The 27,850-nt window shown below is 39.2% G+C and overlaps 1 protein-coding gene across 1 annotated transcript in view; it reads right to left on the minus strand.

The window, feature by feature from the left end:
- VWA8 (von Willebrand factor A domain containing 8) overlaps positions 1–27,850 on the minus strand; it is a 282,235-nt gene that overhangs the window by 87,754 nt on the left and 166,631 nt on the right. The window contains exons 22-26 of the mRNA XM_045012690.1: positions 20,457–20,532; positions 19,087–19,222; positions 17,477–17,596; positions 15,202–15,407; positions 6,797–6,948 (exon numbers count right to left, since the gene is read on the minus strand). Coding sequence (XP_044868625.1) covers positions 6,797–6,948; positions 15,202–15,407; positions 17,477–17,596; positions 19,087–19,222; positions 20,457–20,532 — 690 coding nt within the window. The remainder of the gene's footprint in view (positions 1–6,796; positions 6,949–15,201; positions 15,408–17,476; positions 17,597–19,086; positions 19,223–20,456; positions 20,533–27,850) is intronic.

A 27,850-nucleotide genomic window follows, 5' to 3' on the forward strand; every position in this document is an offset into this window, starting at 1 on the left:
GTAACTACTAATAAAATTATTTGAAGTTTTGTTAATGCAGAATAATTACATTAAAAATGAACTGAGATGCTAAGATACAGTATCAGAAAATGTCCTTTTGATCTCTCTTATTTGGAGCTAGTTGGCATGTGGCATGTATTTAATTTGCTTCTAGCGTAAGAAAGTTGAGAGCGTGTGTGAGATATTTCTAAACACTATTTAAACCTCATACGTTATTGCACAACTACAAAACTTGGCATGAGAATAGAAGACATCCCTTCTCCTTCCTTCTAAAAATACATCTCTGAAGTCTATTTTAAGTAAGTTCTCCAAGACTGTTTGTTGTCTGTGCTTGATGTCGCTTGTTCTATTTGTTGTGTCTGTTCCTACAATCAGAATTCTTTAAAAATAATAGGCTCTGGAGGTTTTGTTTCTTTTAGATATTTTGGGCAGAGAGGGGGCCCAAATCAGAACCCTAGGTCTGAGCACCCCTGAACTTTGGAGAAGTTAAAATCTCTCTCTATTCCAACTTTAGGAATGAACAATTATATTTTCTAATCTTTCTGAATAGCACAAGAAAAATAAATTAAAATATTCTAATAATTGTTCTGCCCATGTACCTCAATCAACATGGAAGGGCCAGAGAGTAATTCAATCTCCATACCGAGTCCATCCTTGGCCCATTTGCTGAGACTCTCAATAAAGTTGCCAATGATAGGTTTTGTGATATTGAATTAAGAAAGGGATTGAAACCAACAAAGCATTTCACATAGGTCAATGTTCAGCCATAAAATGGTAATGACTTTTGGTGATGCAATCTGGTCTGAATTTAAACTAGCTTGACAGGCAGTGTTTTCCATTATGTTTAATTCCCTAGTTAACCAGCTCTGAGAAGACAGTTTTTATGACCTTACACCTATTTACAACATCAGTCAATACTAAGGTTTGAGAACTCTATTTATTGTAATTGCTTCCTATCTTCAATTTCCCCTTGTTTAATTATTTGCAGTGTGAGGCCTGTTTTTAACATTGACTGGAAAAAGATTCATATTTTTGAATGAATCTGTTCACAGTGTCTCAACCTTTTTCATCTGTTTCCTAACCAGTCTGGCCAGTTTTCTCCCACACCAGGAGTCAAAATTAAGCCAGAGCCAAAATAAATGTAAGTATAACACAGCTCAGGTTATGACATCCAATCCAATCATTAACAATTATTCAGGGTATACTCTTTAATGCATATATAATCCCAAGATAGATACATTTATGCATAGAGGAGTATAGAGTCAGTTACTAGAATGACATGTTGGTTTATTAATGAAAGTAAATTTCACTCTAAGAGTTTTGTTTTGGATTTCAAAATGATTTTCTGGGAAAGCCTGGATTTGATCCATTTTGGGGGGATTATGAAGGAAGTACATGAATTTAAATTTCTCTGAGTACTATGAACTTGGTAACAGTAGCATCAACTTCACAAGGACTTAGATTTTAGTTTTGAACTCCTTACACATAACTCTCACGTATAGCGAACTTTAGATTGATGAATCTACTAATAATTATGACTATTTATATGAAATTTTACAATTTTCTCCAGTCTTTGGAAAAGCTACATGCTCATTTTGAGAGGCAATTAGAACTGATCAATTGAGAGATATACCAGACCAGTTTGAAACTGGGTCATGACCTGAAGAAAATGTCAAAGATTAGAGCCTTTGTTTTAAATCTGAGATGTAGACAACGCATGAAAATATCATGAGTTTATAAATCCTCGATTTCCACACTTCCTAAAAATGAATTCTAGTAGACTGGTCAGATAAGAGGTAGTCTTTGGCTAGGTGTTCTTCAAATTCTTTTTTGGCCTTCCTAATTATATTTTTACACTTCACTTGCCATACCTTACGCTTCTTTCTACTTTCCTCACTAGAATTTAACTTCCACATGTTAAAGGATGCATTTTTGTCTCTCGCTGCTTCTTTTACTTTGTTGTTTAGCCATGGTGGCACTTTTTTGGTTCCCTTACTATGTTTTCTAATTTGGGGTATACATTCAATTGAGCCTCTATTATAGTATCTTTATGATGTCTTGCTGGAGCTTTGCTATGTTAATAGTGCCTTTTTTTCTTTTCTTTTCCACTAAGGGAACTAAGTTCACCTTTCTCCTAAATTCTTGAGGTTTTATTCTCTTCCCCAGTTCTGAATGGTTTAGTCCCTTTGATTTGTTGTAGAAGAGTCAACATGGCTTTTGTAAAGGGAAATCATACTTCACCAATCTACTAGAATTCTTTGAGGGGTCAACAAGCATGTGGACAAGGGGAAGCCAGTGGATATAGTGTACTTAGATCTTCAGAAAGCCTTTGACAAGGTTCCTCACCAAAGGCTCTTAAGCAAAGTAAGCTGTCATGAGATAGGAGGGAAGGTCCTCTCATGGATCGGTGACTGTTTAAAAGATAGGAAACAAAAGGTAGGAATAAATGGTCAGTTTTCAGAATGGAGAGAGGTAAATAGTGGTGTCCCACAGGGATCTGTACTGGGCCCAGTCCTATTCAATATATTCATAAATGATCTGGAAAAAGGGGTAAACAGTGAGATGGCAAAATTTGCAGATGATACAAAACTACTCAAGATAAGTCCAAAGCAGACTGTGAAGAGCTACAAAGGGATCTCACAAAACTGGATGATTGGGCAACAAAATGGCAGATTAAATTCAATGTTGATAAATGCAAAGTAATGCACATTGGAAAACATAATCCTAACTATACAGGTAAAACGATGGGGTCTAAATTAGATGTTACCACTCAAGAAACATCTTGAAGTCACTGTCAATAATTCTCTGAAAACATCCACTCAATGTGCAGCAGCAGTCAAAAAAGCAAACAGAATGGTGGGAATCATTAAGAAAGGAATAGATAATAAGACAGAAAATATCATATTGCCTCTATATAAATCCATGGTAAGCCCACATTTGAATATTGCGTTCATACCTGATTGCCCCATCTCAAAAAAGATAGATTGGCATTGGAAAAGGTTCAGAAAAGGGCAACAAAAATGATTAGGGGTATGGAACAGCTTCCTTATGAGGAGAGATTAAAAAGACGGGGACTTTTCAGCTTGGAAAAGAGATGACTATATGATAGAGGTCTATAAAATCATGACGTGTGGAGAAAGTAAATAAGGAAGTATTATTTATTCCTTCTCATAACACAAGAACTAGGGGTCACCAAATGAAATTAATAGGCAGCAGGCTTAAAACAAAGAAAAGGAAATATTTCTTTACATACAATGCACAGTCAACCTATGGAACTCCTTTCTCATGCATCCGACGAAGTGGGTATTCACCCACGAAAGCTCACGCTCCAAAACGTCTGTTAGTCTATAAGGTGCCACAAGACTCTTTGCTCCTTTCCAGAGGATGTTGTGAAGGCCAAGACAATAACAGGGTTAAAAAAAGAACTAGATAAATTCATGGAGGATAGGTCCATCAATAGCTATTAGCCAGGATGGGCAGGGATGTAAAACCATGCTCTGAAGTGTCCCTAGCCTCTGTTTGCCAGATGCTGGGAATGGGAGACACGGGATGGATCACTTGATGACTGCCTGTTCTGTTCATTCCCTCTTGGGCACCTGGCATTGCCTACTGGCAGAAGACAGGATACTGGGCTAGATGGACCATTGCACTGATCTAGTATGGATATTCTTATCACTGAAGTCACTGGCAAAGATGTGAGAGGTAGTGGGAACCTGTGAGTTTAAGATGTAGGCAGAAAGTTCTACACAAACTCCTTCATTCTCTGGAATGATAATCTACAGCAGGGGCCGGCAACCTTTCAGAAGTGGTGTACCGAGTCTTCATTTATTCACTCTAAGGTTTCACGTGCCAGTAATACATTTTAATGTTTTTAGAAGGTCTCTTTCTATAAGTCTATAATATATAACTAAATTATTGTTGTATGTAAAGTAAATAAGGTTTATAAAATGTTTAAGAAGCTTAATTTAAAATTAAATTAAAACGCAGAGCCCCCCGGACCAGTGGCCAGGACCCAGGCAGTGTGAGTGCCACTGAAAATCAGCTTGCGTGCCGCCTTCGGCACGCGTGCCATAGGTTGCCTACCCCTGATCTACAGTATCAAACAAGAACTCTTATTCACACACTTCATCGAAAGCTAAAGCTTGTTTGTTTTTATGTCTCTAGAGACCCCTAATGTGACATCATATGGAAGAAGGACTAACACCTAACAGTCATTTCCACTGAATTATTTCATAGTCAATTCTTTGACTGTCAATCAACCTGTCAGATGCTTTAGATCCATTTTGTTTAAATTGTTACTTTTTGACTATTTTACCCTGAGGGATCTAGATCCAGGATTCACTACTGAGAATGAGGCAGTTATGTAAGTAATGTTTTTGTGAAGAGGAGGAACACGACTGATTTCTCTGAGGGTTCTCAGTTCTTTTAAGCTTGACAACCTGCTCCAAAATCTCATGCCAAAGCCTGAAACCATGGAGTATGGATCAATTATAATTCATTTAACTTTGGAGACACTGAGTGAAATCCTGTAGGCTACACTGATCCCTTCCATAAAACAACTCATATTGCAGGAATCCCTTTTTATTGGCCATTAATGATCTCCTAACCCTTTTCACAAGAATAGGCATATTCATTCCAGAGTCCAAGCAAAAATTCCAGAATGGACAACTGCATTCTGCCCACCTAAATTCATCCTGAAGTTTAACTGGATACATTCTTCTTCTGTGTTTCTTGTCCTAAACTGCTATGTAATACCCCTGTCTGTTGTTCATGTGCCTACCATGCTTTGTTCCAACATAGATAAATAACAGCTATCACATTCCACTCTGGTTCAGTGGTAGATTAAATAATTCCTGCTTGTAGATGTCTTTTGGATAAAGTGATATGGAACAGATACAAAGATTCACCTCTGCTAAATATAAATAAAGCTCAGTATATTAAAATAAAATAAAATATTCACAAATGGTTGTATCAAATACATTAACATATGCAGTAGAATTCCTGTAGCAGTGAAACAACGCATCAATAGGTTTCAGAGTGGTAGCCATGTTAGTCTGTATCAGCAAAGACCACGAGGAGTCCTTGAGGAGTCCTTAGAGACTAACAAATTTATTCAGGCATAAGCTTTCGTGGGCTAAAACCCACTTTATCAGATGTATGGAGTGAAAAATACAGTAGCTGGTATATACATACAGCACATGAAAAGATGGGAGTTGCCTTACCAAGTGGGGGGTCAGTGCTTAATGGAACTGTCCTTTCCATAGCACTCATACACATTATTCCTGGCTCGAACCAGCATAATTATTCCACTCTTAAATTCCAGCAAAATGTTTTCTAAAATACAAATAGACCTAGACCAAAATCCCTAGATATGAACACTTGTGAGCTTTGGGGAAGTTAAGATAGGATATTTTTCTCTATACTTGGGCTGAACTCTGTATCCAATCACCTCTGAATCTTCACAGCTAAGACCATAGCCAATAAAAACAAACGGTACATTTATTTTTCTAAAATCCTTAATTAAATAAAATGCAAACTTATCAAATATAAACTATCATTCTAACTCAGACCCACTTTATAGTCCTTCAAAACAGAATTCAAGCAACTGTTTTTTAGCAAGTAAATTATGGAGATTGTGGCACCAGTTTTAGGGGCATATTGTCATCTTGATGCATATGGTAGTTACTCGGGCATTGAGTTCCTCAGACACGTGATTCCTCAGACATCCAGAGGAAAAATTATGCCATAGTCATTAGACTGCCTGTCTTCTTCAAAACATCTATGTAGGTTGCTAGGCATGATTATAGTAGTGCTCCTGCAGGAGAAATCTACACACTGACAACTGATAAAGACATTTTGTCAGTGGAGTCAATTCAGCTGCTTCTAAGCAAACATAAAAGTAGTATAATCCTATGTAAAACTGAATTTTCCATAATCCGCCCTTTGCTTTATTATAAAAGGGAAATATTTGTTTCTCCATAAACAGTTACTTGACTGTTTAATGGCTTGTGTTTTCTGAGATTCCTTAAAAGATATATTAGATTTTTCAAAACATCTCAGAGGAAGTTTAAAAAAATAAAAATAAAAACACTGTTGTTAATTATGTTTATTTATCAAATAACATATTCTCGGAAGGCAGAAAAAGAAAGGCATCCATATGAAGTGCAAAGCATGAGCTCAATCAGCTGTGATTTTACAATTTAGGTTTTTATTTTAAAAATGGCTATTTTATTTCTGATCTCTCAAATAGTACATAGTATAACAAGTTCAGTCAATGGCCATGATTATTAATAATTAATAATGGAGATCTGGATATAAGCAAATTTTAAAATCCTTCTTGTAGCCTGCAGGGATAACTAAGTGCTTTGACATGCTATGATGATGTATTTTTATAGAGCTAAGGATTAAGGACCATTTCTTGCTCCCATTGAAGACAAAAGGATTTGTTTTGCTTTTGAGTTTAATGGCAAATAGGAAAAGATCTGTATTAATTCAATAAAAAAAACAGACAGAGAAAGAAACAAATATTTCCCTTTATTTGTTTGTATCTGTTTTGCAGACATACTATTAACATTTACATGGACATTAAATAGAGATGAATTATTAGTAATTTATAACTACTAAATTTATTGGTAAAATATAATTGTCCATTATTGCAGAAAACAAAACTTCAACCATAAGAGTATCTAGCTTCAAGTATCCCAGGTTGTTGTTAATTAATTAGCAGCAAAATAAAAGAAAGCAAAAAATGGTTCACAGAGACAAGTATTCTTAATATATATTAGGTTAGCCTTACTCCTTGGCCAGTTGTATACTGGTAGGTTTTGCTCCAATGGGTATCCCGTGTTTGTGCAAAGTGCTGATTAAAGTATCGCGCATTTCATTGTTGTAGGAGTCGAAGTCAAACACATTTCGAACCACATTTGCAAGTCCTTCATTTGGAAATTTCTGCACAGAAACAAAACCCCAACATTTATCTTATTACACACATCTAAGTTATTGCACGTAGTAAAAATATTTTATATTGTAGTTAGTCTGTATAGTTAAACCGCTAAAGCCAGTTGAGAGAGAAATGTTATGCTTACTTGTCATGAAACAATAAAACAAATGGTATATTTATTTCCTGGAAAGACAACTTCTGTTTAAATTAACCAAAAACATCTGATTCCTACATCTAAATACTGAGCTCTAGTAGTCATCGTCACAGAGTTGCTAGATAGAATACAACAGAAACAACAAACACAGAAATTGCAGAACTAACAAGATGGATGTTAAACTTCACTGCCCTATCACTTTGGTTTTTGTTGCATCTCTCATGCTTTCTTTATACATTATCTAGTTAGATTGTATGATCTTTGAGGCAGGGACCTTATCTTCTTACATGTCTGTAAAATGCTTAGCAAACTATTGGCAATTTATAAAGTACATACTTTTAAAAATAAAGAATGAATAATGAAGTTAATTTAGGGTGGGAGTTGCAAAGGTTTTCAGTGCTGGCCTACCACAGCTCCCACTGAAGTTGATGGGAGCTGAGGCATGCCAGCACTGAACACTTTTTGAAAATCCCATTGTTGGCTGCTCTGGGTGCTGTCTCTCTAGGGGTCCCAGCTTTCTCTTAAGTGGTCCCTTTCAATTTGACCAGTCCATAAATTCTTAACTTAAACTGAGTCTATCAGCCCTTAAAAACCAGGGCCTGCAGTTTTCTTTTGTCTCCTTAGAGGCAGCCTGGCATGGGGCTGTTGCCCCTTCTGCTATCCTAGGCCTTTCTGCCTCCCTTTTCCCTCTCTGTTCTCCCTCCTTTATAGCTGGGCTTGTTTTCTTTATCTGTCACAGATTCGGGTGCATACCTTCATGACTGGCAATTCTGGCAGCTGGGCAAGGGTGCGAGCAGCCTGATAGCCTGTCAGCAGGGAAGACTCTCCTCTCCCTTTTGCTTGTGCTCAGTACGGGGTTTGTAAACCCCATTTCACCCATCCTTAAGTGACCATGGCTCCATTCCTACAAACACGTATGCCCACGCTTAACCTTACCAACATTGTGAGACTACTCATAGTAGTCAAGTTAAGCATATGCGTAAGTGTTTTCAGGGACAAAAAATTCCCAAGGGGCATACTGTGAACCCATCAGTCTTATTTGGTAGCAATTACTCACGTAAGAGTCCCAACTGTGCAAGTAACCACTCACCAGTGGAATAAGGGGTTCACAGTCTGGCCCCAAACAACTGCCATAGCCACATTACTAGTGCAGATCATATTTTAGTAACTGTCGAAATCTGGGAGTTAATTTTAAAACTAATATTAGAATAACCCCCCCACCAAAAATTCTCATTAGTGTTTTGGCAAGTTGTCCCAATCATCAACTTACTCAAAATCCAGGCATTCAATGCTTTCCCATGTGGGGTAGAGGTGTATATATTATGGTAGATAATATATTAGAATATTAGATTTTTGGCTCCCCACAACCGCATTATAGTGGGGTAGAGGTGTATATATTATGGTAGATAAGGATGTCATTAGTAGCAGAGGTATTGGTAGCTGTATATCATTTCATTCTTTGGGCTTTGAGTTAATTTTAAAACAAATGTTTAAACAAATTTTTAAAAAAGATTCAAAGTAAGTATGTACTAATATTAGAATAACCCCCCCACCAAAAATTCTCATTAGTGTTTTGGCAAGTCGTCCCAATCATTAACTTACTCAAAATCCAGGCATTCAATGCTTTCTCATGCTTCCTGAAATCTCCAGTTTCTAAAATAACATGCACATTATGCATACAATATCTAAATCCAACTACACCTCTACCCCACTATAACGCAACCTGATATAACACGGGTTTGCATATGGCGCGGTAGCAGCGGGGCTCCGGCGGCGCTTTAAAGGGTTCGGGGCTCCGGGTGCTCCGGGTGCTCCGTGCCTTTTAAATCCCACTGGAGCCCTGCTGCCCCTACCCCGGGGCTGTGGCAGTGGGGCTCGGGCGGCACTTTAAAGGGCTTGGGGCTCCGGCTGCTGCAGGGAGCCTCAGGCCCTTTAAATCCTGCTGGAGCCCTGCTGCTGCTATTCTGGGGCTGCAGCAGCGGGGCTCGCTGGCGATTTAAAGGGCCCAGGGCTCTGGCTGTTGTGGGGAGCCCAAGGCACTTTAAATCACCGCTGAAGCCGCCGTCCCTACCCCGCCGTCCCTACCCTGATATAACGGGGTTTCAGCTATAATGCGGTAGGGATTGTTGGCTCCCCACGACTGCATTATAGCGGGGTAGAGGTGTATATATTATGGTAGATAAGGATGTCGTTAGTAGCAGAGGTATTGGTAGCTGTATATCATTTCATTCTTTGGGCTTTTCTACCTGGTGATCTAGTGTGTGGCAAGCCCTGGTGTGAAAGTACAGCACACTGGCACGCCACACACTAACTGGCTGTGTGGACCCTGCTACTGTATGCTAAAAGTTCCACAGCACACTTTGCAATACTCCTGTCTGAAACAGTGGTACATCAAAGCACATGATGGAATTTTTACTGAATGGTGGCAGGGTCCACATGATCAGATAGTGCATGAAAAGCACTCTACATTCATGCCCTGGCTTGCTTGCTGCGCACTAAATTGCCGTATAGACAAGCCCTTTCATGTGTGTACCACAGAATACTACATCACTCATATATATAATACATACACAAGAATATGTACTGGAAATTTTGCATATCTGCTATCTATAGAAAAGGTTGCATTATTACTTAGCTAATTATTTGCTTAGCAAAATATGTAAGTGTGGGATTGTACAAGTCATTCTCTAGCTGCCCCCAACGCATTTAGTGTGGCTATTCCTTACTAAATAAAATATAAAAAAGTCCTCTGATAAATGTTCTAAGTTAAGTTGGTTGAAACATTTTAGATAGAATCCCTATGGAAAAAGTTAATTGACATTTCTGAACTACTAAACTCCTTTCTACAAATAAGACTTATAGCACTAAATAATTTCACTATCCTGGAATCAAAATAAATATATTGCACAGAAAATAATCTACGCATTTATCATGATGTATATCAGGCAGATCCACTGCACACACTATCCAAAATTAAAAGCACAAATATCTATTTATATTGTTACTACTTAGCACATAAAACCATCCTGCCTGCAACAAAATTATACTTGGACAACTTCTATATTCTGCAAGATATATTTAATAGATACTGCAGGAAATAGAACTTAGGACTTGTATATACTGTAAATATAACTGAAAAGCATGGTGTGATATATCTTGAACTTTAGAATTTCTGCAAAAGTAAAGCAAATTATCATGTAATTAACAGTACACAGTGAGTATATTTTGAATAATAAAACAGTAATAATGATGAATAGTTATGGTTATATAGCATTTCTTAGTAATAACTCACATTCTTCCCCTCTATTACAAAGTGTAACCAGCAAGCTTTCACCAATTTAATTAGTAACTTTCAGTATATGAATATGCTAGAGGATAATGATTAGCCTCACTTGCTCTAAATTTATTGTTTCATGTAGCTTACAGAGGAAACTGCAAAAGCTTTAATAAATTGACTCAAATGTTATCCGGCCCACCCAATAGTCTCTTTATCCTCTTTTAAACTATTCTGTTTCTTCTGCCATACATCCCTCATGTCACCAAAACTGATATCTCTGTGCTTCCTGTACCAATATTATATGATATGAACTTTATTTCTTTAGAGGGAGATGATCATCACTTTCACAAAAACTGCTCTGAACTAGAGAACTTTTCAATAGGTTCGTCACTTAACTACATTTTAAAAAATTGAGCTCTATTGCTACAAATGGTACAAATTCAGCAAATTTTTAATATCTGGCTGGAAAACTGTTTATCAAAAAATGGAACTGACAGTTTACTTGAAGCACAAAATTTGTCTGTCTTTAAAATCATTTACTTGATATTGATTTTAAAAAACAGATTAGCAGACAAAATATTGATTCCCCATCAGTACATCCAGTTCTCATTCACGGAGTCTTTCCAATACAAGTAACACTTCTATGCATGTCTTGGAATACTTTAATATTTTACTCCTAGATTTCTGGTTATTTTTTAAAACAAAAACAGTTTTTGCTTTTAGCAGCTTCATACTGGATATATTTTATGCTTAAAGTCATTACATAGTATGGCTTGAAAAAAAAGTACTTTATGTGAATCTAAGCTTATGTGAAGTGTGAATACAGGTACTATTGTAATCTACTTTAAACTACTCCCATAGCCATTCCCAAAAATAAAGATTAGATGGATTTTCTGTTCACATCAGTGTATACATTCCATGTAGCTTGACATCTTACCAAATGTGTTGCTAAAACCACTTTATTGAAGAAACAGCAAGCACAGTAGCAACCTATTAACACTGTATTCTATTATTCAATCTAAAACATTTTACTGAAATGATTTTCTCAGCATTAGTTTTCTCAAAGATGCTGAACTGTTATTGGAACACAGTTTAACAGTTTTCCTCAATTCTGCAATCCCTGTATTATGACTGGTTGTGGGTGACTTATTTTCATAACCTCTATAGGGTTATGTCTCCATAATCACAGAGTATGCATATCGCTGTACTTTGATTGGCTGACAGTCAGAATGCAGAGATTTTAATAATCACTTGTACTATTACTTCTGATTCATACACTCAAAATTTTCAGGTTTTCTGCTAAAAACAAAGATATTGCCTTAGCTTCTAACCCGGGGTGGGCAAACTACAGCGACCGTCCTGCCCGACCCCTGAGCTCCTGGCCCGAGAGGCTTTTCTCCGGCCCCTTACGTGCTGTCTCCCCTCCCCCACAGCCTCAGCTCATTTGCCCCGCTGACGGCACAATGCTCTGGGTGGCGGGGCTGTGAGCTCCTGGGGCAGCGCAGCTGCAGAGCCCGGCCTGACCCGGTCACTGTGTTGCGTGGTGGCGGCATGGCCTGGCTCCAGCTGGGCGGTGCAGCTGTAGTGCCACCAGCCATCGGTGCTCCAGGAGCATGGTAAGGGGACACGGAGCGGGATGGGGGGGAAGGGGTTGGAGAGAGGGCAGGCGAGTTTGGGATGGTGGTCAGGGGGCGGTGGTGTGGATAGGGGTTGGGGCAGTCAGGGAGGAAATAGGGGGTTGAATGGGGGCAGGGATCCTGGGGGGCAGTCAGGAAGGAGGGGGGGTTGGATGGGGGCAGCAGGGGGCAGTCAAGGGCAGGGGTTCCAGGGGCAATCAGGGGAGAGGGAGAAGGGGTGGTTGGATGGGACAGGGGTCTGGGGGGGCCGTCAGGAATGAGAAGAGGGGTTGAATGGGGCGGCAGTGGTCCGGGGGCGGTCAGGGGACAGGGAGCAGGGGTGTGTGGATGGGGCAGGGATCCTGGGGTGGGGGCCGTCAGGGAACAGGGGTTGGATGGGGCAGGAGTCGAGGAGGGGAGGACAGATAGAAGGTGGGGGCTGGGCCACGACCCCCTCCCCTAACCGGCCCTCCATACAATTTCTGAAACCCGATGCGGCCCTCAGGCCAAAAATTTGCCCGCCCATGTTCTAACCCCTTTCTGCAGAAGCAGAAAAATTCCAAAATTACATGAAAGAAAACAAAAACACGAGTACAAAGAAAGTGAGGCTGTGTAACTGCTGTGAAGGAAACTGTTTAACCATATGACTAAATTACCTCTTTCCTTCCTACAGGCCAGCGTTGTTCATTGACTCATTTCCCTCCTTCCTTTCCTCCTCACCCTTCCCTCCCTGAAGGCTGGCAAGGTCTTTACTCCAGAATAACTATTACATTTTTGTTTACACTAATTGTTTACATTAGGTTAATCCCACCCCCTTCTTTACTTGCCAGTTTTGAAACACAATTTACTGTAAACTGTCGGACCTCTGCTAAGCAGTAGCAGATGTCAGGGCCTTGAAGATCGGTTTGCATCAAAGGAGGACTCAGTGATGCAATCTGCATATTTACTCAGTGCAACTTGTTTATTTATACTACATACATTAGTCTTTCTACAGAAGTGGGCACAAATGGCACACAGGCCTCTTTCGGAAATCTCAGCCCACCAATACCCTGTTCCTAGAAAGTATCAGAGGGGTAGCCATGTTAGTCTGGTTCTGTAAAAGCAGCAAAGAATCCTGTGGCACCTTATAGACTAACAGACGTTTTGCAGCATGAGCTTTCGTGGGTGAAAGCCCACTTCGTCGGATGCAAGAGTGGAAATTTCCAGGGGCAGGTAAATATAAGCAAGCAAGAAGCAAGCTAGAGATAACGAGGTTAGATCAATCAGGGAGGATGAGGCCCTGTTCTAGCAGTTGAGGTGTGAAAACCAAGGGAGGAGAAACTGGTTCTGTAGTTGGCAAGCCACACCTCAACTGCTAGAACAGGGCTTCATCCTCCCTGATTGATCTAACCTCGTCATCTCTAGCTTGCTTCTTGCTTGCTTATATTTACCTGCCCCTGGAAATTTCCACTCTTGCATCCGACGAAGTGGGCATTCACCCACGAAAGCTCATGCTGCAAAACATCTGTTAGTCTATAAGGTGCCACAGGATTCTTTGCTGCTGTTCCTAGAAAGTAACTCTGCACTAATTGACTCCAGTGAGGGAAACTGAGGAAGAGAACCAACTCTCATACTGTTTGCCACAGCTTTCCCCAGACAACCTCTATCAGAAAACTAACAAAGCAGTGTTTCTTCAAATATTGTACAATTCTTGTGGACTACGAAAAATAACTTGTAAGGTGGTGTAACATCGTCATTTGGTGACATCTGACATTACAACATATATTCTAATTACAGATTATCTGGGGGTATGGCATTAGGAAGGAAGAACCAAAAGGGTAGTTTTAATTCTAAACAAATCTGCCTTTCAGCAGTTTGGCAGTTTTTTCTCTTTCATTTAAAATCTAATTATTTGTTTTAATTTATTAATATTACTAATAACATGATACTCGTTTCTATCAATCTGATAAATCACTATGACCTGGCCAATAAAGTATTTCCCTTTCAAGTTTATTTGGTGGGAACACCTCGGCTTTCAGACCTGTAGCTCATTCAGCCCAGGATAGTTATTACTTCATAAACATTCAAATTATCAGTGCTGTTATGCTGTATTGATATTACGGTAGCACCCAAAGGCCACATCTGCATTCAAGAACTATTGTCTTAGGCACAACTAAAACTGCAGAATGACAAAGTCCCTGCTCCAGAAATCTAGAATTATTAGGTATAAATGTCATTGTAACTTAAAAAAAACTATATCATTGCTCAGTCATACCATCTTAGTGTCACACACACAAATTTCACACCTCTCCCCCTCTGAGCCCACTACCATGCAGCCCCATTGTGCTGCATGAACATACAGGTAGCTATGGTACTTTTGCCAAAGAACTTACAATAGGAGACATTATATTAAAATAATTATTACAACAATATTTGTAAGAAATATAAATTTAACACGGTAAGATCTCAAATCTAAGAAATAGCACTATAATAATTAAATTACCTACATCACAGATTATAAATAGTAGAAAATACAAACATTCTGTATTAAAAAAAGAAGCAAATATGCTTCAAGTTATAAAGCTATTCTTCTATTAGCACAAATCAAAACCCAACTTTAACCTTTTAACTTTATTATTTAAGCAGAATTCAGGATATTGCACTTTGACTGTGTGAGGCAATCAAAGTACATGAGCAACTATTTGCCAAAGGCATATTCGTGTACAATTTTTACAATACAATACGATTTTTGATCTATTATTCTTAAGCAACAGTGTTCAATTTCCTATAAAGGCAATGTAAATCAAAAACGAAACAGCAGGCAAAAGTGTAAATTATTAGATTATGTTATTCTTATAAAAGTGCAGGGAATTCTATCAGAAAGACCAATATGAACAATGCATAATAGGTTCACTTTCCCTCACACACACAAAGAACATAATGAAAGATAAAAATGTATTGTATGCATTGTACACACTTATGAATAAATGTTCACAAAGATCTAATTACCAACATACATATAAGACCCCTATCACCGTGCTATCTGAGCATCTAGATATTGTTACCCTTTCTAAATGCAGTTATTGGACAAATCCTTCCATTCACAAATTTGATTTATTACTTATTTTAAAAAGAAAACTTTATCTACAACACTTGAAGGTTTTTCAGAGTATATTGCATTACTGTTCATTTAATTTATTGCATTCTTTTGAATTCAAGATAATGCATATTGTACCTGTAAATGTTTTACTATGTTTACAACTTCTCTGGTTGAATAAGGATAGTTAATAATTCCTTGGTCAGCCAAGCTCCTCAGTTCTCCAAAAGCAGCCACCAGTTTCTGAAGGATTGGCTCAGGAACATCCGGTCCATACTGTCTAAGCATAGCCAGTTCCGACTGTGGTTTGGGATTATCAACTGCGTGGCAGCTAAAAATATCCCCTAAAATAAAAAATATATATAGCATGCATTTAAGCCTTAATAAAAAGACAGTGTACTAATAATACTTAGATCTTAGTATCCAACTAGTATAGTTGAAAAACCCTGAAAGCCTTCAGAAAGTATTGAGGATCAACCCACTAAAAAATCAGGCCACTTGAAGTCATCTCATGCTGGTCACACAAAAACGAGGCATCCAAAAATCACTAGTCACCTCTGAAAATACAAAATTCTTAAGTCACTCTTCCTTAATAAAGAGACTGAAGGCTGAATTAGAAATGCCTGAAGGCAAGGTTGGCCCAAAAAAAAAAAAAAGTTGGAACAGGAACCTCTGACCCATCACTATTGTTCCCTGGAAAGGAGAACTTCTTCATGAAGTCCTGCTCTAAGCACTCTGCAGATAAGCGCTGTCTCCACAAATGCTTATTTAGACCACAGGAGGTAGCTTTGCAAAATTTGTCCACTACCAGCTACTCTCAGTCAAGGAGGTGGAGCGGACAGTAAATTTCAGTACACAGATAATTTCTGAAGGCCTATGGAAACCAAACCTGATCCATTTGGCCATTGCATAACTGAACATCTGGAAGCCTTCCCTTGAACTCTTGAAGAGAAAGGGGGGAAAAAGGGATTTATTTCCCTGCTTCTAATCTAACTGCACCTTGAACATGCTTCTGAAGTCAAAGAGACAAGATGTTTTCCATTCCTGGTTCAGAACTGGGAAAATCAGAAGGGAAGTGTATCTTGCCTAGGTGAAAAGGGGGCAAAATGTTGGCAAAAACTAGGACACGTGTAAAGGACCAACTTGTTACTATGAAGAACCAATACGCACAGTTGTGGGAAAGTATGGAGAGCTTTACCACTGTCTAGGCTAGGGAGATCAATAGCCAGAAACCAATTTCAAGAAGAAGCAGCGCAAATTGTCTGAATGAAGAAGTGTCACAGGGTGGCTGACCCCTGGAAATGAAGGAAGTTCAGCTTCCCTGTGCTAGAACAGATGCTCCCAAGCTGGACTAATTATGAGAGTGGGGCACCCCAGGGCTATAATGAGCCAGGCTCTCAGTATGCAAGGGGGCTTGCTCAGGAAGCAGGAGCAGGCACAGGCAGTGGGAATCCATTGGAGGGAAAAAGAGCCTCCAAGAAGAAACCCTTCGGAGGTGCTCTGTTAAGGGAGTACAGGAGAATCCTGCCATAGGCCTTGAAGCAGGAGAGACTGAAAGACAAAGGGGAATGTCCCCAGGAAGTTGTAGCCCATGGTGTGCTCAAGAACTGTTTTGTTCTTTTTGCTTATATTTGGAAAATAAAAATGTCAATTCTTCGTGGGCTGGGGACAGGATACAGTCTTACAGGATGCTTGAACAGACGATCACAAAACCTGAGGAGGAGGATCACTTTTATAACTCACTCAAGGCATCAGGGAGCTAAATGAATAGTGGAGAAAGATCAGTTCTTTCAGGAGTGCTCTGATGCAAACCTAAGAGGTTTAGGGCATAGGGGCATTACTGGGCCCTGCTGAAGATGATCTTGACATGAAAGCAGAGGGGTTTTGACTCCTGGAAATAGCATTAAAAGGTAGAACTAAGCTTTGGCTAGTCCGGGGCAATTATGACTAAAACCAGTTTTCTTTAGGAGTCTCCAGGTGAGCAGGAGGAGAGGAAATATTTAACCATGGGAGAGTTCTATGGATTAGTAAAGACATTCTGGACCAGCGTTGCTGGCTGAATTTCACTGAGAACAGGTCTACAACACAGACACCCCATTAGGACTGCAAAACATTTGTGCTTGAGGACCACTTTCCCGGAAGGGCCTTGGATTACCCTTGCCCACAGGACCTAGGTGGAACTTACTTTCTTGCTGAACAGATGTCCATCCCAAACAGGGTCACGTCTGAGGCAATGAGCATCCTGCCTTGGACCCGGAAGTAACAGATTTAGGGATCCTCTCCCCATCCCAACAACCCCACTCTTCCTCTCACCATGAGATCAAGTAAAAGAAAGAAAGCTAATGTTCTCCCACATACAATACCATTAAATATACCTGATTTACAGTGCTCCCATTTAATACTAATCACTTACCTAGTGTGCCGAAAAAATCATTACCCAAAAAGGGAAATCCGGGTCTATTTGCTAGAACTACCATTCTAAAATCAGGATGAATTACTATTACATTTTCTCTCCCATCTACATTAGCAGGATCTGGAAAACAGATTGTTAAAAAAATGTTTTAGTTTTGCCAGTTATGAACCAAACAATAGAAATCTGTACATCTTCAAAAAAACACCGAAATCTTTCTCAGCATGTTGCTCCACCATGAGAGCTCTAGGCACTTGGCTATAATTATTTTGTTTCATAAACCTAGAGGAATAATCATTCCAAGCTCAACGATGCATTGAATATCTCAGGACCAGAACAACTTGTGCCTTCAGTAAAACTTGATAAGGTTGATAGCACAAGATATATCCATGAGAAACCCCTTGTGGAGATTTCTACACAATGCCCAGTGTGAGGCAGGGAGAAGAGATCTGGGGCTTGCCCTCCTACAGAAAACCCTGTCCACAAACCTGAAGACCCATGGGAATCTGTAAGAAGGCAGAGCCACGTGTGCAGAGAATGTGCAAACTGGTTCTCCCACCTGCTCCCTGGAAGCATATCTTCATTGGTACCCCAGGGAAACCTCTCACGATTACACAACCAGGATATTAATTTAAACAACTAGACATTATTTCTTTTAAATAACACCCTAGAGATTTGTGGTCACCCAGCATAATTCTAGTACAGCTCTACCTCGATATAACATAACCCGATATAACACAAATTTGGATATAACGCGGTAAAGCGGTGCTCGGGGGGAGAAGGGGCGGGGCTGCGGACTCCGGTGGATCAAAGCAAGTTCAATATAATGCGGTTTCACCTATAACGCGGTAAGATTTTTTGGCTCCCGAGGACAGCGTTATATTGAGGTAGAGGTGTATTATATCACTTGAATACTGAATAATTGCTCCTAATCTGTTAAAAGAAAAACACCACCTCTATTTTCATCACACATATAGCACTGTATTGACTAACAGTGAAGATGCACTTCAAATACAGCTCCGCTCTGAAAAGTAACTGTAAAAATTCCAATGTGTTTCAGTTTTTTCCTCCAATGATTTTCACTTGATGAAATTCTAATGATGACATTTTCTCAGCTTACAAGTAAAACAGCAACAACAAAAAACACACAAAGATTTTTGCTAACTGCCAGCCCTGAAAAAATTCAACCTGGGATCCAAAACCTAAGATATGGATCTGGCAGGCCAAAATACGTTCTGAGCAATAGGACTGCACAGATGTAACCAAGAGCACAATTTGGTCAAATGCATCCTTATTACTGGAAGTGATGAAGACAGAGCTCAACTTGATTTTTGAATCCCCAGCCGACAGGGTTGCCAATTAGTAAAACCCCCTTTTTCCCGTGTAAAATGACAACTTTTCAATGACAATAACAACTGAAACGCTAATGTGGTGTCTCACGGGCATGTTTACGGAGCCTCTCTGCAGACTCTAATTAAAACTCTAATAGCTAATGTTTGCACAGCAAACATTTTTTCGACCACTAGACTCTTTTGTAGTTATGGCTTAACAAATGCAATTGCTGGAATATGGCAACATACTATGTTTTACCGTAGACTATAAAAGCAACTTACTGGCAACAAGGCGCCTTCCATCCGACAGAACCATTTCTCCACTTTCCACAAGAGTTTTTAAAATACAGGTAACATTTGTAGGTGCTTTGTCTGCCTCATCGATAACCAGAATATGCCCCAACTTAACTGATTTCACCTAGAAGACAGAAGAAATCAACTGTATATATATACATACATACACACACACACACACACAGCAACACTGATTTCTCAGTTTCTTGTAGTAACATTTTGCATGATTTTCAAGAGCTGAACTCACAGCAATTCTCACTAACTTCCAGTGTTCTTCCAACAGAAAGTCAATGGAAACTGTTGAGTGTTCAGCATTTTGAAAAATCAAACTACTGATCTTGGTGTCTGAATATGGACTTGGAAGTCTAACTACAGGCTCCCATGTAAAAAAAATTTTTAACATATATATTATTGAAGACTACCTCTGAAGTCTACCTAGCTAATGGAGTGGATGTGTGGGCAAATGGTGCTGGGAGAAAAGGCCTTGTCAATCATACCAGAACCCGAATTCAGTGAATGGCATGACGTGCAGAAACAGATTCTCTTGCATATGCGCACAACATGTGCCTGTGTATGAACGGTGGTTGCCCGTGCACACATGGAAAAGGCTTTGCCAACATGCAATGCATTGGCGTGTATAGAGGAAGGGCAGCAGGTGATACTGAAATGAAGAGGGAATGCCAGAAGAGGATGAAGAGATGCCACTGCTCTGGGGTGAGGGTGAGGTGAAGCTGCTGTGACAGACAAGAGTGGTTCTGTTAAAGCAGAACCAGGCGGAAGGGGGTGCTGCAGCTGGGAGGGAGATGAGGAGGTTGGGCAGGACCAGATTCTGCTGATTGGAGGTGAGGTCTGACGCAAACTGTAGCTAACGTAAGCAGTCCTGATTGCTTGGGAAGATGGAGCAGAAGGCAGTAAAGGGTTTAGGGAGTGGGGCACAAGTGTCAGGAGGCTGAGCCACTGGGTATATAGGATGTGTGTTTAGAAACTGGAAGGGAAACATGGGGAAATTTCAGTGCATCAAGTAATTCCAAAGTGAAATAAATAAATATGCTCCTTCTGCATGTCAGATACACCAAGACCCCAGAATACTACACTGATTGGCTTGTGGCACACAAAATGTACGTGAAATAAACAATAAGAAGTTGCCCAATACTGCCAATAATGTCTTGCCATATTTGATTCTGTTGCTGAATTATAACATTCTCATGAAAGTTACAGTACCCAGAACACAGGGATAAGAATGTTCTAACTTAGCCCAGAATTCCTTGGCCTTTTTGGAGCCTCCAATAAATATTTTTAACATCGTTTTATAAAAGAAAAGAGATTTTCAAATCTACAAACATAATTTAAATACTGACCAGTGGTGAGTCTTCATATGTAATACGACCATCTGTAACGGAAGGCTGCAGAGTAAGGCTCTGTACAGTGGTATCCCTGAGATTAAAAAAAAATGCAATTGGAAACAAAATAAAACTGACTAGGAACTAAAAGGAAAAAAAATAAAACTGAAAGCCCTATTTGGGAGCAATACTGCAGAATTTTCTCTCCTGTAACAGGAAAAGCAATGATAAATGAAAAGCCCACAAACCATTATGCACCAGAGTACAGAAACTCATTGAACCAATGTACAGGGTTGAGTAACATAGTGATGTCATGTGCAAAGTGTAATTTTATTTTTTAATTTCATGAGGTACCAAAGTGATAGGTGCCTGGGCGCCCCAGAGAGCCTGACTTTTCCACTCCACTTTTTAAGACCCATAAGAAGAAGTGTACTGAGGATGATTAGAGAGACCATTGCCATGATCCCTAATTGGTCAGAGAAGTTACTGTTTAGCAATCTCTCTTCCTCACTCAAGGTTTTCATAGCAATTCCTTGCTCCTTTGAACCTGAGAAGTGAGAAATCTAAACACTGAACCCCGCCTCTCCCATATGGAAGTGGAACGTGCTATCACTAGTTCTGGGTAAAGCATGCATGTTTTAAACTATAATTTTCATGAAAAATATTTCTAAATGTTAAAGAAATCCCCTCAGATAAAGCAAACTGCTTAGCAGTGTCAAAGTGAAGTCCAGTTAATATTTTAATTGTCCTGCTCCATACCACTATCTCCAAGAGGAAGTGAGATTAGAAAAAAAATAGTTCTGACCAGAAAACAGTTCATTTTTCAGTTTTTACTATCTGAAATGCACCAGATGGAATAACTATTTACTAGCAGTTGATACATCATCGTATCATAAAGTGTAAAAGTTAGTTGTTGTTTTTTGCTTTTTAACGGCACGATGTTCCTTTCTTTCCAAAATAATATGCATTTAGGGAGGTTTTTTTTAAAAACAGCCTGATGAAAATGTAGGGAGAGTATACTCTTTAATTTCAGTTAGTACAATCGACTTCAATTAAAACTAAATGTGTAGCAAATGAAGAACAGGTTGTAGTTCAGGAAGGTGAAACACAATATCTCTTTATCTGATTAAACCACAAACCTTATTACGAGATTTGATTTAACAAAAATCACGCTCACCTTCATAGCCATCTACTGAAGCAGAATTGTTTGCTTAACCTAAGGTTATTCATCAGTCAAAACTTTGACCTTAGATTTATCTTCAGATTTTGTAACACATTTGTAAAAACCAGCAAGAACTCAGGCTTCATAGACACAGGAAATCAAATATAGCATTGTTTGTAGTAAACTGTAAAATGGAAAGCATCCAATTTTAGCTGAAATCTGGATTTAGTTAACATCCATATCTCTTTTATTTGCTGTCAGTAGCATTTCTATCCCCAACAACTGCTGCCTTATTTAACAAAGGTCATAACTGATCTGCCCTAAGGTCTCTGCTAAAAACAAAACAAAAAACCCCAAGCAAGACCATAATAAAAACACAGACTGCTAATTAAATCTTTGCAGCGGGGTGTTTTTTACAGATAAATGTAACATGAAACATCACTTTCCTACTATCTTAATCCATTTCTGTCTTGCACAGAGAAATCAATACTAGATGCAGCAACAACTTCAAAGAATAAAAGGTTTCCATAATATTGCAACTTTGCAACTTCCTAACCATCAGAGTGGTTAAGCACTGGAATAAATTGCCTAGGGAGGTTGTGGAATCTCCATCATTGGGGATTTTTAAGAGCAGGTTGGACAACATCTGTCAGGGATGGTCTAGATCAGGGGTCGGCAAACTGGCATGCGGTTCGCCAGGGTAAGCACCCTGGTGAGCCGGGCCAGTTTGTTTACCTGACACGTCGGCAGGTTCAGCCGATCACGGCTCCCACTGGCTGCGGTTCGCTGTCCCAGGCCAATGGGGGCTGCGGGAAGCGGTGCGGGCCGAGGGATGTGCTGGCCGTGGCTTCCCGCCACCCCCATTGGCTTGGGACGGCGAACCGCGGCCAGTGGGAGCCGTGATCGGCTGAACCTGCTGACGCATCAGGTAAACAAACTGGCCCGGCCCGCCAGGGTGCTTACCCTGGCGAGCCGCATCCAGAGGTTGCTGACCCCTGGTCTAGATACTACTTAGTTCTGCCTTGAGTGTAGGGGGCTGGACTAGATGACCTCTTGAGGTCCCTTCCAGTTCTATGATTCTATGATTCTAAAATAATTATAGAATTGTTCCTACTGGCATGCAGGAGTTATAGCATGTACATAACATATTCCAATATCTCCTGATAAAAAAAGTAAATCTGAAGATAGATAGTTTGCATGGCATTAGAAAGTATCCAGGATAGCCACAAAGCAATTTCCAAATCTCTTCTCAATTCCCTGGCTATTATCCATTCCTTCCCTTTTCACAATATTTTCAAAAAGTATTTGGGGGACTTGCAGTTAATCAGGAAAGCAAAATGTCTGGCATAGCCCAGAATTAATTCTAGTGATTTCCCTCCTGTCCTGCAGATCAGTATAACCAAATCCAGTATGCCAAAATCCAATATTTTCTTAGCATACCAGGTGCAGTAGATATTAACAACCTGTCAGTCTGCTGGCATTAGTCTTTCCTTTCATAAACATAAAATATGCAGTTAGGCTTCAATAATTTCCACTTTTCCTCAATAAATTTAATGTGGATTACATGACAGAAAACATACAAAACTGACTCAAGTCTTTCAGTACAAGATGGAGATTTTCTGAACTACATTAAAGTAGAGACATACACATTAAGTGACTACAGTCAAACCTTAGTTACAAACACCAGAGTTACAAACTGACCAGTCCACCACACACCTCATTTGGAACCAGAAATACACAATCAGGCAGCAGCAGAGACCAAAAAAAAACAAAACAAAAAACCAACAACAAAAAGTACAGTGCTGTGTTAAATATAAACTACTAAAAAAATAAAGGGAAAGCAGCATTTTTCTTCTGCATAGTAAAGTTTCAAAGCTGTATTAAGTCAGTGTTCAGTTGTAAACTTTTGAAAGAAAAATTATAATGTTTAGTTCAGAGTTATGAACGACCTCCATTCCCAAGGTGTTCATAACTCTGAGGTTCTACTGTACGCTATATTTGAGACTTCTCAACATTGCTGACTAGATTTTTTTAAAGCTAAAACTATGAATAACTGGCATTTCTGTCACCAAGTTGCAGAATTTCACTCCCCACATCAAATGACCTAAACTCTCAGTTTCCCTAGTTGATGTTTACTAATTAGTATCTCTCAACATTAGCCAGGCTCTCACAGAGACATGAGCAATAGAGCGTTGCAGCCTCATCACACTCCGCACAGAAGCAAGGAACTGGGAACATAGGAGCAGGTGAGAAAAATGGTCTAATAAATTGTCATTCTGTTTAACTGAGACAATCAGTTCTGTCCTATTAAAAGCAGAAACCAAAATGATGTAGTGTCATTTCCTACTGGCTTATTTTTGCCTCTACAAAAAGAAAAACCCATCAGCTCTTCTCAACCATGATGCTGCTGGGTTCATGACAGTGTCGCCAAAACTCTTGTTGACATTTTTTTCCTGACACCATCCCACGATTATACTTGTTTTGCCTAGGCAGGTTTTCCTTCTGGTAGCTAAGCATTGCTGCTGGTGCTTTGTTTAGCCCAGATTGATTTTTTTCTGGAGTTTACACATTCGTTCAACACTAACTTGTGTCAATTAGTTTACAATCCTGATTTTGATTCCTAGTATCCAGTGGAGTAGCTGTGAGACCTCAGAAAATCCCACTAGCAGAAGCACTTACTGAACAGATTGTTTGATCAACTACTGGTGGTAGAAGAGAAGAGAAGAGCTAATCCCTCTGCTGACTCTGACCATTTTCTTTAAAACTATGTAAGTCTTACAAAAATAATCTATTCTGGAAAAAAGAGATTCTTGCTAGGATATATTTAATTACCTTAATTAATGCAATTACCATGCCCATTCAATCCTGCTGGCAATTTAAGCACTGAGACTAACCAGGGCGCCAATTAGTGCTAAATGCAATGTTGCCTTTTTTAAATGCAGTCACTTCCTCACTAAGGGACTGGTTCAAAATCACTACTTATCTCAAACAGGCCACCAAAGGACGGGAACAAAATGACTATCTATTTCACACAGGTCACCAACCATATTGGTCAATATTACCAAACTGGATCATAATTCAAATCAGTCAACTAGAGAATGAAAGTCTCCATATCCCATTTCCAATTTCCCCAAGATATTAAGTCCTCTAAGCAACTTATTTGAAAATAAGTGGAAAATTTGTTACTTTCTGGGTCTAACTTCTTCTGCCAGTGCAAGACTACTGGGTTGATCCTCTCTTACTGCAAATACCGGAGGCAGTACAGATTTGTTCATCAGGTCTGTGGCTTGGCCACATTCCATCCACCCTCGCTCCAGATGAATATTTCTAAAGCTGTTTGGAAATGCTAAATCCTTATTAATAGATGAATAAGGAATTACTATTTAATATTAAACTATAGGAATGGAACCTGAAGGAGCCACGTAAAAGACTTAACTTGAGCGGGCAAGGCTATGGGGAGAGATCAGTCCCCGATGGGATATCACTGAGTAACAAATTTTCCATTCTGGATCCTGACCTCTTCCCCATTCTGAGACATATGGGATGTAAGGAAAAAATAGTTGAGGAGGAGGGAGAGAGAGAAGTAGGACAAAAGAATAATGTTCTCTTCCCTAGAATTGGTATTATGAGTGTATTCTGAGCACCTTCTTGCTGAATGATGTTTCCACAGAGGAATGAATGTCAAACTAGTAATGCTTTATAGAAGCATTGATGGTGTCCAGGTGACAGCTTTAGATTTCTTCTGTAGTGGCTGACGTATTTTCCACCTAGGACATTACCAGGGAAGTGTTTGAACAAGCTCTGATCCCTTTTATAATTGGCCTACATTCAGCTAACAGAAAAATAAGCATATGACACTGTTTAACTGAGATGGGAGAGTGAGAGGTCGAGGGTATGTTGTAAGGAATCCAGAACAAACATCTGGTTTCATTAGGGTTAATCTTTTATCTTGAAAACAGGAGAATTTTGTCCAAATCCTTGTGTAGGCTGAGAGGGTGGAATGTTAGGAGAATCTCTTTGGGAAATTATCCCATATCATTTAGGATCTACTGCTCAACCGTCAAATTATTAGGCTCAGGTAGACTAAGTTATACAGGAACAGGCCATGTGATTCAAAATCCAGCCAGCTAGGAAGATGAAAGGGAGGCCTCTCAGATAGTTGCCTCCTCTCCAGCTGGAGGTGATGAAAATCACATTTTCTAGTAGTGAAAGAGGAGAAAGCAGAGGACCTGATTCGGCCATTTATTGAGGCAGAATGTATGTTCCTTCCAGTGAACTTTGGTCTGCTTTCATGATTAATAACAGTCTCATCGTATTTCAGCTGAACACAAATAAGTCATTCTGGGATGACCGAGGTTGGAGAAATATTTATTAGTTCAGGGACTGTTTTGAGTTGTCTAATTGCTGAGGGCTAAGCTACTCCATTCTTGTATTTAGTGTCCCCCGATTGCTGTCTTCTCTGTGAAGTTGATGCTCTGGAGCCTGTGAGACCTTAACCCCGTTCTCTGTGTACACTTATAATTATATCCGTAAGATTCCTCAGCCAAGCTATTATCACTATTTCAGCAACACATTTTACTTTGGCATCAGCAGAACTACTTGTGCTATAAAAGGTACAACTCAGCATGAGGAAGGTGGCAGAACCAAGCCCATAGAAACTATATGTCAAATTAACCTTTCCAATCAATGTGCCATCTTCAAATGGGGAAATTATATATCCCCTCCCTGCCAATTTTTTATTAAATTATAATGAAATCATCTCACTCTAATTGCTAACTCCTCAATGAGGGAGATGTCCTCCTACAACTCATATATTGTGTGTAAGAACAGCTGGAAATACTAAGATCAACTTGAGAGGAAAGTGAAAATCTCTGCCTTTCTATCCTAATTGTATTTCTCCATGACTGCCAAACAGCAGCAAATTCAAGCCGAATTCAGCTTCTAACAAGGTAAATAAGCTATCTAGCAGCTGGAATCTGCCAATTTCAGTGCCAGTCAGACAGTTTATGAAAGGCTACTGATGGGAATCGAAAACACAAGCTTGGACGAATGCTTGCAAGTCTTACACTGCAACATTATAATGACTGAAAACATACACAAAAATGGAACTAACAGTTACATGATAGTCACTCCTTCAATGCTCTTTAATGAAGAGGAATTTATATCACAAAGGTACTATTGTTAATGTTTATTTCCCATCTCATAAACTGTTCAAAGAATAAAGCACAGTTTTAGGCTATTTTGTTCAGTGATGTATGAACAAATATAAATAGTTTAGACATGCATTTCTACTACTCAAATTCATAACAAAGAACAGATATTTATTCTTTATATGTCTGCATAGATTACAGCAACAATGACACTTTCAACTGGTACATCAAGTATAATATTGTCACTTAACATTTCTTCCTCACTTTGGCATAATTGTCTATAAATGTATATAACTGAACCCCAAACCTAAAACTCTATAAGAGAACAATTTAAGAAATTCTCAGGGACATTAGTACAAAAATGTTGTTTCTGTGATTACCTGTAAAATTCAATGTAGTTGTAGCCATGTTGGTCTCAGGAGAAGAAGAGAGAAGATAGGTGAGGTAGTATATTTTATTGGGCCAACATCTATTGGTGAGAGAGACAAGCTTTCAAGCCCCACAGAGCTGCTCTTTGTGGCTTGGAAGCTTGTTTCTCTCACCAACAGTACTTGTAAAATGGACAGACCTGCCAAACTCAAGTAAACATGCAGATATATTTTGTCATTTAAATCGTTCCCTGCTGTCCTAGATTCTAACTACCCTGGTAAGAGAAAGATGCCCATCAAAATATCAGAACAGCTATATCTTAATTCTACTATATAAGCAGTCTTGGACCACTAAAGCTCTTCTTTCTTAAATCAACTTTTTAATTTAAAATTTAAAAAAAATCTGAAGTCAAAGCTTAAAGGGTAATTTCAAATGATCCCAACTGGGAACGCAGATAATTAGATTTATAATGATTATGTGATCTGTAAAGAGGGGAAAGAAAATTAACATCAAAAGATTAACACACAATTTATACTAAGTGTTGCTTGTAGGGACACCAAAAGGTCATTCCCCTCCACCCCCCTGTTCAGTTGATTGTTAAAGATCTCAAAATAATTATGTTTATTTTGAAAAGACAGCATATGTGTCGAGTCAGTCTCTTCTTTTTAAAACTGGCATACTTCATCAGTTTATCAGTGAAGTGGAAAAGGCACAAGGCACACTGTATAGCT

This window comes from Mauremys mutica, chromosome 1 (genome assembly GCF_020497125.1).
Source record: "Mauremys mutica isolate MM-2020 ecotype Southern chromosome 1, ASM2049712v1, whole genome shotgun sequence".
NCBI lineage: Eukaryota > Metazoa > Chordata > Testudines > Geoemydidae > Mauremys > Mauremys mutica.